At 40.0% G+C, this 16,099-nt stretch overlaps 1 protein-coding gene across 1 annotated transcript; it reads left to right on the top strand.

Moving 5' to 3' along the window:
• Nucleotides 507-14,853, top strand: PERP (PERP, TP53 apoptosis effector). Its single transcript, XM_005684810.3, has 3 exons — nt 507-916; nt 11,008-11,148; nt 13,278-14,853. Exons 1-3 carry the CDS (start codon nt 730-732, stop codon nt 13,502-13,504), a joined length of 555 nt encoding a protein of 184 aa, XP_005684867.1. The 5' UTR covers nt 507-729; the 3' UTR covers nt 13,505-14,853.

The raw sequence follows: 16,099 nt of genomic DNA, 5'->3' as shown, positions 1-16,099 counted from the left end.
TATCCGACTCTAGAATACTGGAGTGGGTTGCCATTTCCTTCTCCAGGGGATCTTCCCCACCCAGGGATCAAACCCCGGTCTCCAGCATTGCAGGCAGATTCTTTGGCATCCAAGCCACGAGGGAAGCCCTTAGGATTCCCAGGGAAGCTCTTGGGGAGGGTCAGGGACCGAGTGCTCGGTTCGGTACACGTGCTCAAACACGAGTTCAGAGTGCAACAATGACCCATGTCCAGTTTGAACGCTCATCTCAAATAGCTGGAAATTTAAATACTGTATTACTGTAAATCAGACCACGATCCGACTTCAGGGGTTGAATACATAACTGGTGATCCGCAGATTAAAATGTGTACACCTTGAAGCACTGAGAAGAAAAGCGTCGGATGTGAGGGGACCAAGTGAGAGGGGGAGACGAGACTGTGGCTCCCCGAGGCTCCAGGCCGCTCGCGGGCAGGGTTAGGCTCACCCACACCCGCCTTAACCCGAGCCCGGCCCCGCCTCCCCAGCGCGCGCCCAGGCGGGCCGGCTGAGCAGGTCCGGGCGGCGCGCTCTGAGTCACCGGAATCTAGGTGGGGCGGGTGCCGCGCCTCCGCTGCCAGCCCCGAGCTGCGTCCTCCAAGAGCCGCCTCCTCGCGGCCGCTTCCCTTTTGTCGCGCTGCCCGCGCTCGAGGGCCACTCTCCGCCGGTGTCCGAGCCTCGCGCGCTGCTCTCCTCCCTGCCGCCGCCGTCGAGATGCTGCGCTGCGGCCTGGCCTGCGAGCGCTGCAGGTGGATCCTGCCGCTGCTACTGCTTAGCGCCATCGTCTTTGACATCATCGCGCTGGCCGGCCGCGGCTGGCTGCAGTCTAGCGATGACAGCCAGACGTCCTCGCTGTGGTGGCATTGTTTACAAGAAGTCTGCGACAGCCTCATGACGTATGGTGAGTGCCGCCGCCTCCGTGAAGTCCGCCGGGCGGCGGCTGGGGCGAGCGCCGGCGCCCAGGGAGTGCGGAAGTCGCCCTACGGGAATGGACTAAAACAGGGTCAAGAGGAGACGAAACAGGGTCGGGGGGCTAATGGGTGATTCAACAAAAATTACTTCAGGGCCTGGGTCCATACATCGGACCCGTATAAAATCAAGCAGTAGCACCCTTGGGTGGCCAAAACCCAGGCTCGACTCTGGACGACAGTGAGCCTAATTCAAACTACATTTATTCGTAGTTTGTACAGCAAAAGGTGATCTCAGCCATTTGAAAAGGGTTTGATGAGTAAATACAATGAAAAATGTATATTTTCCTGGATACCTACTGAAATTTATTCCCATTCCGTGGCCTCCTCCTCTGGTTCTTCTTATGCTTAAAATACAAGTATTAAAAGTGCGTGCCTTTATTCGCTATATTATTAAACCTGAACTAAGAGAAAGCAGCTCTTCTTCCTTTAACAAAACAAAACAAAAACCCTTTCTGTCAAAGTTTTAGCAGTGACAATTTCAGTAGATACTGCAGTGTTTAACGCTGCAGGGTAATTCTTGTTAGAGGGAGAGTGTGGCTCAAGTCCGGCATTGCTGTTTAGAAAACTTTCTTTCAATTCGATTTGAAATCTAAAAAGCAAACACATCTACACTAGCGAAATGAAACGGAGCTGACAAATTTAAAATACTGTAGATAGAGGTTTTTCTTTTTCCAACGTGGAGGGATTTCCTGCCTACTAGTTAGCTGACCCGGCCGGAGCGGAATTTGCCCTGGGCTGGTACCGCCCCCAGCTTACTGGTAGGTGGGAAGAACTCTTGGGGTCTATTGTAATTAGCGACCTGTGTGGGGTCTGGGAAAAAAAAAGTTTAAGCAGGAGCGTAATCAGAGGCTTAAAGCCAGGTACTACTGAATGGGGCCTTGACAACTGAGTTTAATAGTTTTAAACCGAGAAAGAAAGCTATCCTGCTTCCCCCCCCCCCCCCCCATTCTCTGGTAGGGCCTTTGACTTGCCCCTTACCCCTGAACTGGCCCAGGGCTTCAAACCAAATTCTGTTTATCTTGAGGCCCTGTATCAGGGGCTTGGTGCTTTGTCTTATCCACTGTGGAATTACTTGGAAGTTCCCACATGGAATCCACCCCGTCCCCCAACCCCCACCCACAAAGGAGGCATGGCCGTTGTCAGGAGGTAAATGTAAAGACTAAATGAAATTCATACTTTCCTTGAAGTCTGTGTTTTTCCTCTCTTAAAGCACAAACAGCCCACCTGCCATGGTTTGTATTACCCACAAGTCTTTTAGGTTTTCGAAGTGAGTTAATTTCTTTGAAATAACATGTCTGTATATTTGGTTAAAATGCAGTCAGGTTCAGTATCTTATAGGGGATTTAGCAGGCCTGCTTAAAACCCATGTGTTTTTAAACAGACTTCGGTCTTCATGTCTCACTTCGAAGACTAATACAGACCAGCGAATGAATATTCAGCGATGCTGGGCATGTGAATTAAGAAGGTTAGTGCGCCAGTCAGGAGAAGGGTGCAGGCAGAGCCTAGATCAGCAATATTGCTGGGACATGATCTGGCCTGCAAGGCTCTGGCTGTGACCACAGCTGTCTTGTGAAACAGGCACAATGCAGTTTTTATTTTTCTTGACTTGCAGGATGAACTCACCTTCTTAGGGTGTGGCACTTCTAACCTCAGGCTGATTGAGTGCTTTGTATAAAGAAGAGAATAAGCAGGTTCTATTTCTATTTTCTTGGAGAAGGCAATGGCACCCCACTCCAGTACTCTAATTTTTTAATTAGACAGGAGTCTCAAGCATTAGCTTTTTTAAATTGTAAAGAAAGTACAGATCCAGTGAATAGTTGATGTTTCAATTTGATACAGAAATTTGTCTTTGGAAAAGTGCAGTTTTTCAAATGAGTCTTGAGGAATCTAGTACTGTCTTTGTGATTTTCACAAGTGGGTGGTGGTAGCCTTCACATTCCAATTTAATTATTCCTGACCTTTGTGCAAATAACCAAGTGCCAAGAATGTGTTAAACGCAGCTTTTGCTCAAGCCCTAGAATCAAACGATGCACCTAGCATCCACTGTCAATAGGTGACCATGGGAAATGGAAAATAGCTATGAATTCACCACAAGGGGTCCATCCCAGGCTACTGATGTCAAAGATGGTTAGAATGATTATTATACTTCCACTCCATTTCCTGCCAGGGACTGTTGTCTAGTTTTGCCTCACAGGTATAGAAATTGTGTATTTCTACCCTTTAGGTCAATTATCTAGGTGTCTGAACTCTTGAGATTTTTCAGATAGCTTCAGTAAGTCCTTGCCGAAAAAAATACATTCACATGAGGTCATACTATCTAAAATACAGTGAGGAGTTTACACATACTCCCACGTATGTACAAACATGATGAAAGTAAGGTTGATGGCTCTAATTAAAATATCTCAGTATAGAGAATTATGTAAGTACCTCCACTTTTTAAAAATTTCTTGCCGTGTACTAAAATATAAATCTTGAGGTTTACCATTGTAACACTTAAGAAAGTATACCTTTGTATTTACAAAGTGCTTCACTATCACGTTTATTTGCTGATATTTATAACATTGATTTATTTTGGTATTAAAGACCTAGGTTGTTACTGGTGGGTATCGGCAATAATATTCAATAATATAGGCTTTTTTTCATAAAGGTAAATAGTTCCTTAGAATTATGTAAAAAGCAGAATGTTATATTCTTCACTGTCATTAACAGTTTTAAGAATTAAAAAAAATGATGTATCCACTTCATTTTTCCTCATCTATAAACTAAATTAAACACTGAGTATTTTCTTTTACACAATAGTAACAACTAAATGGGGCCTCCCAGGGGGCTCAGTGATAAAGAATCTGCCTGCAGTGCAGGAGAGGAGGGTTCAGTTGGGAAGATCTCCTGGAGAAGGAAATGGCAACACACTCCAGTATTCTTTTTTTCACTCCAGAATTCTTGCCTGGGAAATCCCATGGACAGAGCAGCCTGGGAGGCTACAGTCCATGGGTTCACAAAAGAGACATACAATTTAGCAGCTAAACAACAACAACTAAATAAATACACATACTTTTTTTTTTTTAATCAAGGTTTCTAGTCCTCAAAACAGGAAAAGAAAAATCTTGATTTAAATGCTGAAACAGTCATTCAAATTTCATGTATAAAGAAAATGCAAAATTAAATTTGAATCCGTGTTCACAGATGGTATTTTTGCATTGCTGGCACCTTCTTTTCCAGTTCTAAGAAAGAGTAGATCAGGAGGATATTTTCAACTTCAGAGATGTAGATTTCAAGTCCTAAGCAAGCTCTGACTCATTCAGGGTGGAGTAATGGAGTTAAGTTTATGGATCAGTTACTGGGATAAGAAAGATGAATTTATGCTCCAAGAACGACAGTGGCAAGTCTGAGTGGCAGCAAGGGAGAACCTTTGTCTTTGATCTGAACTCAGAAGGGCAGAGCCTCATTAAGTATGGAAAATGAGAAAAATAAGTACGAAGTTAACAGGTGTTCACTGGGCTAAATTCAACTTAAAGGATTTAATTTTGAGATTATATTCTTGTGGTTTATGAAATTAGGCATTAGTAGATAGATTAATCTTTCGTGGGCATGTGTTCATATTCTTTTATAGTAAAATAAAAAGTTGGACACAGGTGATTTTCATGATTTTATATGTGTTGATTTATAAAATCTAGACATCTAGGAATCAGTGATCTTGCCGTTTACTCCACATTTGCTGTGCTTAGCAATAACTACCAGAGAGCCTCAATTCCTCTTTAGTGACCTAATTTGTCTTTCCTCCCTGTAAATGGGCACAAACTCCTAGACTATCAGAATTAGGAGGGACGAAGAGTGCGCCTACTCAAGCTTTCTCCAAAGCCTGCCCGTCAGCATCCCTTCTGACTGATCTGAGTTTTCACCCTTTGCTCAGCAACTTAATTCTCTCCACCATGCTTGTTTGTTTAAAAGTACCTCTCAGTGGCAATGCTATATAACACAGGGAGCCCAGCCTGGTACTCTGATGACCTAGAAGGGTGGGATGGGAGGGACGAGGGAGGCTGAAGAGGTATGGAATGTATATATAATTATGGCTTATTGGCATTGTTGTATGGCAGAAAACCAATGCAACATTGTAAAGCAATTATCCTCCAATTGAAAAAAAAAGTACCTCTTTTAACGCTGACAAGAGCTGATGTGCTTCTCTGTAAATTATTCTTTTTAGCCTTCTAACAACAGACAGATTTTCAAACATTAAAGGGTAGATCCCAAATTTGCTGCTAGTTACCTTTTCTGAGTTCATACACAATTTCCTGTATTTTCTCATCTTCCTGTATAGAATAGTTTCCCCCTCACACTTTAAAAGAAGAGGGTAAAGGAGTTCTGCAAAGACCAATGGGCAAGAGTTATCTGGCTCAGTTTAGTGGGGGTGGGAATGTGGAGCATGTAAAGAATCTCACACCTACCGGGGAATCGCCACCCGCCTCCAGTAACCCCTGCCCCCACCATTCTTCCTTTAAGCCATTCCTTTCCTGCCTCCAAACCTTGCAGGATCGCTCTTCCTATGCTGATTTATTTGGAGGTCTGTACTGAGTTATCCTCTAGATTTTTACTACTAATGTGTCGTAGACCATCAGCATCTGCATTATTGGGGAGGTTATTGGACACTCAGTATCTTAGCCCCATCTACTGAATTGGAATCTGTATTTTAACTCGGTCCCTGGGAGATTGATTCATCAGCACTTTTAAGTTTCAGAAGCACTGGTGTGTATTACTGCGAGTCTCCTCAATGAACAGGCAACAGTCTTTTTGAATATATCGTCCACCCATGCTTATGTTTATTTGTAGATAACATCTATTTTATTTTTAATTTTGGTCTTATCCAGCTTCCAGTTCTGTGTATGACATAAAGAACTTTATAGAAACAATAGGAAGAAATCTGACAAAATCTCAGATTCACTAGGTAGGGTTTTCTGTCTCATTCATAGATGAATCTTTTGTTCTGGAAAGGAGCCGTCCTCCGGTTGGGTGACAGTTTGAAGTCTGCAGGGCACTGAGTAAGGGGCTAGGCCACAGTAGGTTTCGGTCAACATTTGTTGCTCTAGTCAGTCGCTTCAGTCATGTCCAGCTCTTTGCCATCCTATGGGCTCTAGCCTGCCAGGCTCCTGAGTCCATGGCATTCTCCACGCAAGAATACTGGAGTGGGTTGCCATGCACTCCTCCAGGGGATCTTCCTGACCCAGAGATAGAACCCACGCCTCCTGTATTGCAGGCCGATTTTTTACTACCGAGCCACTGGGGAAACCTCAATATTTGGTGCCCACATGTAAAACTCTTGAAGAATGTAGCAAATCCATTAAAAGAAATACTAATTTGGGGTGAAAAAGTCATGACAGTCTCCAAAATATCACCCACAATAGTAGTAGTGCTCTCCTTATCTTAAAATTTTGTGTTTTTTTTCCACAAATTTAAGTCTGATTTATGGTTTCTAGCTTGATATTCGAGGTATTTACTTATTTTTACTTTTATTGCTCTTTTCTTATCAGTTGATCTTATTGGTCTTTTCCTGGCTGTATTTGCCTTGTAATGTCGTATTTTAGTATATAATCTCTGGAAAAAGATACAGCATTCTTCCTCATACAAAAAATTTAAAAACATTTCCTAGAAAAAACTCAGAATTTCATTAGTGATTAATGAATGGTTTCCATGTTGTTGATTTAATGTTGAATCTTTGCAAGAAATAACAAAATTTGATAAGCCATTCTTCACCTAAATGGATCTTTAATGAATCTTATTTAAAAGTGGATTTATACTTTTTCTGGTTTCTTTGATAACATTAATTTCTCCAAGTGGTATTTAGAAAATAAACTTATGACAGAATAAATTATGAATACATATGAAACACCAAATTTGTCTTCCTTTAAGAAAACAAACAAACAAAATTCCTGCATAGAAACTCTGTTTACCTGTTGTGGTCTCAATTCAGAGAAGGGTAATCGACAACTTCCCCAACCCCTGCACACACACACACACACACACACACACACACACACACACACACACACACACAATTTGAATTTAATGATTGTATTTAATTGAATTTAATGATTTACAGTAACCATGAACAAATAGCCTATAGAAATGAGACCATAGTTGATAGTAGTCTCATTTCTCATGAAACTTACATGCTCCCTTTTGGCAGTGCTGCAATCTATCTTCATAAGGAGATCAATCACCTAAGTTGTTCTCAAATTTTAGTATGGATGTAACAAATGCCAATAAAATACAGATTAGGAAAGGCAATAAAATTTACTATATAAAATATTAATGAAGGACAGAGTTATATTTGGAATAGATGAAGATGGATTGTCTTTGAAGAACTGAGGAACATCTGTTGAATCATGAAAGAAGTAGCTTTAGGACAAGTTTTAAAAAGTGATTTTTTTAAATTGGGGCTGGTAAATAGGTATAATTTAGATCAAGGTATATATAAAAAGTTCTCAAAAGGGTTTGGTAAACTCGGGAATATTAGGCTCATTCTGGGTAATTAAGGGAGACCAAAGGTACTTAGCCTTTTTAAAGTGTATGTCTTGGAAGATTGCCGTGTTGTAAGTCTACATGGCAGCTGAGCTCCTTCTCAGGCAGCATGTTGGGCTGGGAGGACACTGCTCAGATCTGACAGGCTCCATCTCACCATCTTACAACAAAACAGTCAGTGACATGAGAGAAGATTGCCTTCCTTGTTATCCATCCGTCAGGACCTTCAAAACCGTGCTGAGATTTACATCTCAAATTATAGTTAAGTGAGTCACTGTGGGTGTTTCCACGCTACAAGGAGCAAGTTTTACATGTTCTACTTCCAAGGCAGCCTTTCTCCAGACGAAATGTTGCTGAAGTGTTCATTTTGATTTCTCTCAGACTCAGCATTTTAAATAAGCAAGACGCTAATTGAGTTGATTTAACACAGCATAGAAAGAGTTATTAAAATGATCTGTTTATCTTTCCATTCACCTGTTGGTTTTAGGTGAATTGGCTTACTATTTCTTTAATTTTTTTCAAGTACCTGAAACTAAATGTAAATTATAGCTATAGTGTCAGAGGAAGTAGTGATAGCAATAATTTAACTTTGTGTTAATTTTCCTCAAACAGGTAAAATGATTGATATTACTCTTTAGGCAATATCATACATTATTTAGCTATAGTTTAAAAACCTTACTCTGTAATTGTTAAAGTTTGATTATTAAATATGTTCCCTGGTAGGATTTTTTTTTTCTGTTTTTATTGAACACTCACATTCTACTGTACAATTGATCTTCATAATGTTTGTATTCCTCTGTATGCATATACAGATGTATTGCCTTTTCATTGAATAGTTATAAACCTGTGAGTTCAACTTAAAAGGAAAAATCAGTGTCTGCTTATTTGAATTTAATGATTGGCAGTAGCCATGAAAAAAACCTATAGAAATGAGACTGTAATTGGCAGTGGGTCACATACTGAAAGTTGCATGCTCCTTTCTGGCAATGCAACAGCTGTTCTTATAAGAAGATTAATCATCTATCTTAGCTCTCAAACTTTAGTATACTAGTAAAGAAATACTAGTAAGAAATACTAGTAAAATGCAGATTCCTGGGCACTATCTTTTCAACTGTGATTCAGTGTATCTGGAGGGACACACAAGAATCCATATTTTCTATAAGTACCACTGATGGTTTTGTGTCAGTGGTCTATGGTGTAGACTTAGAGATGGTCTTAGTTCTTTCCAAAGATGGATTCTCTTCTCTGGAAAGTCACCTTACTCAAACGACAAGGCAAAAGTGAAAAAAGAGAATGAATTACTCAATTTCACATTCTGGCTTTATCTATGTTGCTTTTGAAATAAAACATTTCTTTTTACCTTAGAGCAGGACTTGGAGGAAAGTAGTAAAAATTATAAACAAAACTGGACCCGCTCATGGACTGTCATGCCCCTGACAGTGCCATTGGGATTGTCATCCTGACAGTGCTACTAAAGGGTCATTTGTGTGAAAACATAATATTTGAGCATGTAAAAAAAAAAAAAAATGAGCATGTGTCTTCTACTTGAAAGAGAGTGAAAGTTAGTCATTCAGTTGTGTCTGACTTTTTGTGACCCCGTGGCCTGTAGTCCACCAGCTTCTTCTGTCCATGAGGATTTCCAGGCAAAAATACTGGAGTGGGTTGCCGTACCCTCCTGCAGGGGATCTTCCTGACCCAGAGATCAAATCTGTGTCTCTTATGTCTCCTGCATTGACAGGCAGGTTCTTTACCACTAGCACCATGTGGGAAGCCCTAATAGGTAGTAGAGGCGGGGTATAATCAAGGTTCTCAAGCCTTTGTTCTTTCTGCTAGTTGGTAGGTTTGTCTACCATTTGACCAGTCTAGTGACCAAAATTAAGTGAGGGTATGTTTGCCAGCCAAGCTGTGTTAAAATTGGAGTAGGACCAGCACTGAGGTGCATGCAACTCTCCGTTCCAAATTCCATAAAGAAAAACAGGTTAAGGGTGCATGTTCATTCATTAATGATTGAGTGAGTGGACAAACATAATGTGGGCTCTCCATACAATAGAATAATTATTGGTCATAAAAAGGAATGAAGTCCTGATCCATGCTGCCACAATATGGATGAACCTTGAAAACATGCTAAGTGAAAGCATAGGACGAAGGCCACAAAGTATTAAACTATAATTCTGTTTTTAAGCACTGTACAGGGTATACGATTTATAGAGACAGGAAGTAGATTAGTGGTTGTTGGAAGCTGAAGGAAGAAGGGAGGGGGAGGTGACTGCTAACGGTCATGGGGTTTCTTTTTGGAGTGATGAAAGTTTTTGGAATTGTAAGTGGTGATGGCTGCACAACCCTGTAAATATAGTAAAAACCACAGAATTGTCTACTTTAAATGGATGAATTTTCCAGCATGTAAATCGTATCCCCAAAGAAAAAAGGAGTCATATTTTGGCTTCAGACAGGCTAGAAGTCAGACTTGGCTGCCAGCTCTGTGACTATAGGCAGGTTATCTGGACTCTCCAAGCCTCAGTGTAATCTCACTTCTAAAATAGAAATGATAACAGAATGTGAACCTTGACGAGTTATCGTGAGAATTCAGAGAGTTAAACCATGTCAGGTTCTTAGCTCCATGCCTGGCACAGAGTGATTACTTCATACATGTCAGTTACTACCTCTGGGGAGAAAGTTGTGTGGGAAAGAGATTTTACAAATTGGTGCAGGTTGAACAGGAAGAGTGATTGGCTGGAATCCTTAGCTGGGAAGTCATGGCTTTTCTCTTCCCATAGGCGTAGAGCAGAATGGGCCAGGGCTGGAGCTGCCCACATCGATCTTTGAAACCAGAACTCAATTTCCACCTCATCCCAATTATTTTCAGGGCGCATGTCAGTAACTGAGAATTATTGTGCAACAAATTCTAAATACTTCAGAAAAAATTTATGCAAAAATTTAGAAAGGTTGTTTGCACCTAAACTTGTTATAAAAAAATCACACCTACTTTACAATTAAGTTGTTTTATTTCACATCTCTGCCTAGGCATAGGTACTCTGTTTTCAAAAATTATTTTTTCACAGAACCAAATCTTAATACAAAACAATGATCCTTTTAAAGGTAATTGAAACAGTTCCTGAAGAGATTATAATTTGGATTGTTCAATACCAAAAATGTTGTTTATTGGGTTGTACTAGATTAGAACTTGAGTTAATCTTTTAAATATACCTGTTTATATGGCCAATTTATCCACTTATTAAATGAGATACAGTTTAATGATGTCTTTCATTTTGGAGGTATAAACATTTGCCCCCAAACGGAGGGGTAAGGCATTACTGTATATCACTATATTAATGTCCTACCTACGAATTACCTATTCTTCCCTTAAAATATGGAGATGTTTAAGTATTATGGAAAGAAAAACTGTTCTTCCACCCAAATATAATTATTAAAAAGAAAAAAAAAACTTGATGCTTTGTTAAGTAATTTTTAAATTTGGCATGCCTGTCCTAATGCCTGTTTTTCCTTGTAGCTTGGGGAAGGGCAGCCGCCGCCATGCTGCTCTGCGGTTTCATCATCCTGGTGATCTGCTTCATCCTCTCCTTCTTTGCCCTCTGTGGACCCCAAATGCTTGTCTTCCTGAGAGTGATCGGAGGCCTCCTAGCCCTGGCTGGTAAGACTGTGCACCAGCAGTTCTTCATTCCTATCTGCAGTGAATATCAATATAGTAACGTCCAAGCCACAGTGAAGATCCCTGACAACACAGTTCCCGATCTGCTCTCAGAAAATGTGTCCCCAAAGGCAGAAGTAACAGAGGATGTGCTTTAAGATCTTGATCCCTTTCCTCTTCTGCCGGAGATTGCGTTCCAGTTCCAGGCTCCCCACCCAAGTGAAGAAGGTTGTCACTTTACCTGTGGCTGTCTCTCACAGATGACCTCGAGTCCCTGACGCTGCTCCCCAAGGGGCCAGGGCTGTGTCGCCAGTGGAAGGGCAGTCTCCACAGTGGTCCCAGACTGACCTGCCATGAGCTGCATGCTTAGGGGACTGAAATGTCCCTGAACCATTGCACTTGGTGAAGAAGTTTTGCAGTCCTAGGATGTGGTGGATCGTGGAAGGGTCCTCTGCAATTTAGATTTTGTAGAAATTGATCTAAACCACGTGATGAACCAAAATGGGTAAATAACTATATTTTACATGAAAAATGCAGAGAAGTGTTCCTTTTGTGTAGGACACAACGATTTGCACTAAATGACAGGCTTAACCAGTGAAAGTTTGCTATTTTAAGTAGACAAGAAGCAGAGAAATGATGATCCGCACCAAGATTGCCCTTCATGAGTTGCCAAAGGAGAATATTTTAAGTTGGGAAACAGAAGCAACATATCAGAAGTCAAGATATGGAAACATCTATAGCCTTTCTAGTGATTAAAAAAAAAGAGATGGAAAAACTAGCTTTTCTTTAAAAAAAAAAAGAAGAAACAGAAAACTAGTTAAGAATATATCTGTGGAGCTAGTAGAAAAATACTAAGGTGAAAGGAAAGTGGTGGTGAGAACTATCCACTCCCGGACATACTCTAGGAAGCACAGCCAACTAATTGGTCTCTCTGTGAAGAGCAGTGTCTGAGTGTCACAGAGCTGAAATTTGCTCGTACCTTAAGTCATGGCAATGCACACATGAAATATTAAGTTAAAAAGTGCATGGCATAGCATTGTGTTCAGTTGCTCAGTCATGTCTGACTCTTTGCGACCCCATGAACTGCAGCATGCTAAGCTTCCCTGTCCTTCACTATCTCCCGGAGTTTGCTCAGACTCATGTCTATTGAGTCAATGATGCCATCCAACCGTCTCATCGTCTGTCATCCCCTTCTCCTCCTGCCTTCAGTCTTTCCCAGCATCAGGGTCTTTTGGCATAGCTTATGGCATAGCATAGCATGTGTATAGTCATTAACGCTTTATAGAATGATGCATGTTCATTGAAAAAGACTACAAAGTAAATCTAATAAAGCTACTTTTATTATTAAGCAATTTAAAATGTTAATGAATGATTAATAATAACTGTAACAATGTGACTCTTAAGAGTTTAGAAATCTTTCTGACATGGTTCCCTGCCTGTATCTTCCCTTTTACTTTTTCAAAGCACTGTGATTATTCTCTTTTTTTGCTTCTATTCTCCTAGCCTGGAACAGTCTTCTTCCTGCCCTCCATCTCTTCATTTCTGTTTATTCTTCAAATTTCCCTTCCTCTGCAGGCTTTTCTACTGATTCTCCCATTGATCATCATATCATTGTTTCACTGTTTCATTTAGTCATTCATTTTTTAATGAATATTCCAGTGGTATGTTATCAAATGTCAGTATTGAGTTCTAACTCTTGTGTATGTGCACACACATGTGTACATATGTATTATTTTTGTACCACTGAAATATTAAATATTTGGCATAGGAAATGCAAAGAGGAAAAAAAAAGGCTCTTCTCTACCCTCTTGCTTTCTGTTGCACACCACATTTTTTACTTTAGTATATATAATGCTTACACAGGTACTATGGAACGATTTGCTAATATTCTGCCTGTATTTCGTATATTCAGTATTCTGCTCAGTGCCAGGTATCTCTGACACAAAATATTCAACCATCTTTTTTGGTTCATGATTAACTAGATTCTCCCAGCCCCTGTTATCAGGATTATTTAGGTGGGTTTAACACTAATTTTAAGGCAAAGATGTTGAGGAAGAGGAATTAATGTGTTGTTACCATGCATTCGTTCATGCATGCATTCATACTTGGGAATTTTTTTTCCTTCCTTTTAGCTGTGTTCCAGATCATCTCCCTGGTAATTTACCCTGTGAAGTACACTCAGACCTTCAACCTTCACCTCAACCCTGCTGTCACGTACATCTATAACTGGGCCTATGGCTTCGGGTGGGCAGCCACTATTATCCTGATCGGCTGCGCCTTCTTCTTCTGTTGCCTCCCCAACTATGAAGATGACCTGCTGGGCAATGCCAAGCCCAGGTACTTCTACACATCTGCCTAAGGTGGGGAATGAGCAGAAGAACATCACTGCTGCTGAGATATATTCCAGAGAAAGAAACTGTTTTCCCCGGAATACTTTGAACCTGTTTTGGGGACAATGTTCATATCTTTAAACTATGGTCAAAATGCTAAAATAATCTGGGGAAAGTGTTTCTTAAATGGTGTTATAGTTTCATATTCATCTTTTATATATGTTTTGTAGTGTTAAGTAAGACTTACTTCTTTTAATTAATTACCTGATTATTAAGTTGGCTAAAAAGTTCATTCAGGCTTGTCCATAAGATTAATGGGAAAACCTGAACTCACTTTTGGCCAACTCAATACTAATATGCCAATGTTTCCTTATATCTAGCAATACCATTGATACTGCATTTGTAAAAGAATATGAGTATGAAAGTAACCACATAATTTATAAGGTAAAAATGAGAAGGCTTCAAAGATTTGAGTAAATCTGGTTAGGTTTCTGTTTTTCCCAGATGGAATGGGTTGGTTCTATTAAGGACTAACGAGAAGAAGAAGATAGTGGTAAAAATGGTCAGTGACTCAATATTCTAAAAGAAATGCAAAAAAATAGTTTTTCAAGCCTTTGGCTATTCACAGAAGCAAAATTGGTTCCTAAATGCATGTCATTTGTGAGAATTTCTAATGAATATCCTAAATAATTGATTTGGGGCTAAGCTTTCCATTAGCTTAATATGACATCTAGGAAAGTATTCTTTCATGGCCAAAACCTGTTGCAGTAGTAAGGCCTCCTTAGCAGTGAAATCTTAAGATGAAATTTTCTCTTTTAAAGTGGTTCATAGGGTAGGGTGTGGTAGAAAGCTACTAGTAATTCTGTGCTCTTTGGTGTCTATATGCTCTAGACTAGAGTAGACTGGATTAAAAAATGGACTGGTCTAATTCATTATGACCTTTAAGTAGTATTAGGTTGTTCAGTAAAGCATTAGGAGGGCCATTCCCATCACAAAAGTAACATTAAACAGCCTAAAGAGAAGACATGGCTTGAATTTTTCATCTTCGGCTTGATTGGGCTCTAATCATGTAGACACAGCTTCTGATAAATTGCAACTGTAAGCAAAAACTTAAATATGGTTAAAAACCTGGTTTCCCTTGGTAAACAGATTAAAAATATCTGATGTAAAACATTTAACAGGAGAATTCAGGAATGTGGGATTGCTCTGACTTGCAAATATGATATATCACATGGAATACTATTTTTTTTTTTTACTATTTGTACTTACATATTGAAAACCAACTCATTTTATATATCAAATTATTTTGTAAGTTGCAAAAATAGCAGTTGCAGTTTTATTATGAACTTTTCTCAATAAACCAGGTGATCTTATCCTGTTTCTAGTTTGCAGTTTTTTTGGTTTTGCTTCTCCCCTCATTCCCCCAAATCTGGGGGAAGGGAATTTGTAAAAGATGTTTTGAGTGGGGTAGAAAGAACATTGGATAAAGTGAAAAGTTGCTTTTATCATTTTCAAGTTTTAAGATGAACATAAAAAAAAACAAAAAACAATCTTTGATGAACTTTAATGGATTCTAGTAGTTCACTCTGTAAACTGCTTCCTCAATGACCAATACCTAGGACATCAAACAGTATTTATCCAGCGCTGCCATGAGAGGGAATGGACCAAGGGCTTCCTGGTAGGTCCAGACACCACGGAGAGTTCGTGTGGTTTCGCTGGTGGTTCTCCTGTCCTCTGTGGCGCTGCTTCCTGATTGAGATGGAATCTTCTTCTATTCAGGTCATGGGACCACAGCAGTCTTTTTACTTCTTTTCCTCTTGTCCATCTTCCATTTTCTGGTTGTCTTTTTTTTTCCCCCATGGTGGCTCATAGGTGAATTCTACTCCATTATAGATAAATGTGAAGAAGGGTTTCCAAGTAGCAGGGTGGGAGAAGGAGGATATTTTTTCTTAGTGCTTCTGTCAGCCACTGGCAGTGAATTTTTCTTCTATGGTTTTCAAAGTTTAAGGTGATCATTTCATAAATTTGACCACAAGACTACAAGAATTTGGTCTGGGTGATTCTTTACACCAAGAGTTAAAAAAAAATCTATAACAAGGTTTGAAATGATCAAATTAACAATTTGATCCATTCATGAAGATAATGGAATATCTAGAGATTCAGAAACTGGATCTCTCATTAGACATGAAAATGACTCAGATACAAGTCCTCTCTAAGGCAAGCACTCTTGTCTTTGGATTTTGTTCCCACCCAGCTTCCTTCTTTCTCTCACACACTAGATCCTCGTGATGCACATTTAGGAAAAATTACAGCTTCCTGGAACCCATGGTCTGTATTAACAGATATTTCAATGGAAGTGTCTGTGACAGAAGAAACATCATTACTTTACTTAAAATGTGCCACTTCTTTCAGCCTTGTTCCAGCGTAGAGACCCTCCATTCCTTCTTAGTTCACGTTCATTAGGATAGAAACCTTTATGTCATAAACAGAGCAGGAGAATTCTAGGGAATTCCAGAGAGGAATAGAGAATTTGAGAAGCCATCTCAAGACTAAAAATGCAGTGAATGAGATTTCCCATGATCAAGCTGAACTGGTTTCTGGCTCTGTAATTATTATACTGAGTC

This window comes from Capra hircus, chromosome 9, assembly GCF_001704415.2.
Source record: "Capra hircus breed San Clemente chromosome 9, ASM170441v1, whole genome shotgun sequence".
Lineage (NCBI taxonomy): Eukaryota > Metazoa > Chordata > Mammalia > Artiodactyla > Bovidae > Capra > Capra hircus.
The sequence above is the reverse complement of the archived record's forward strand: the minus strand, read 5'-3'. Positions and strand labels throughout refer to the sequence as shown.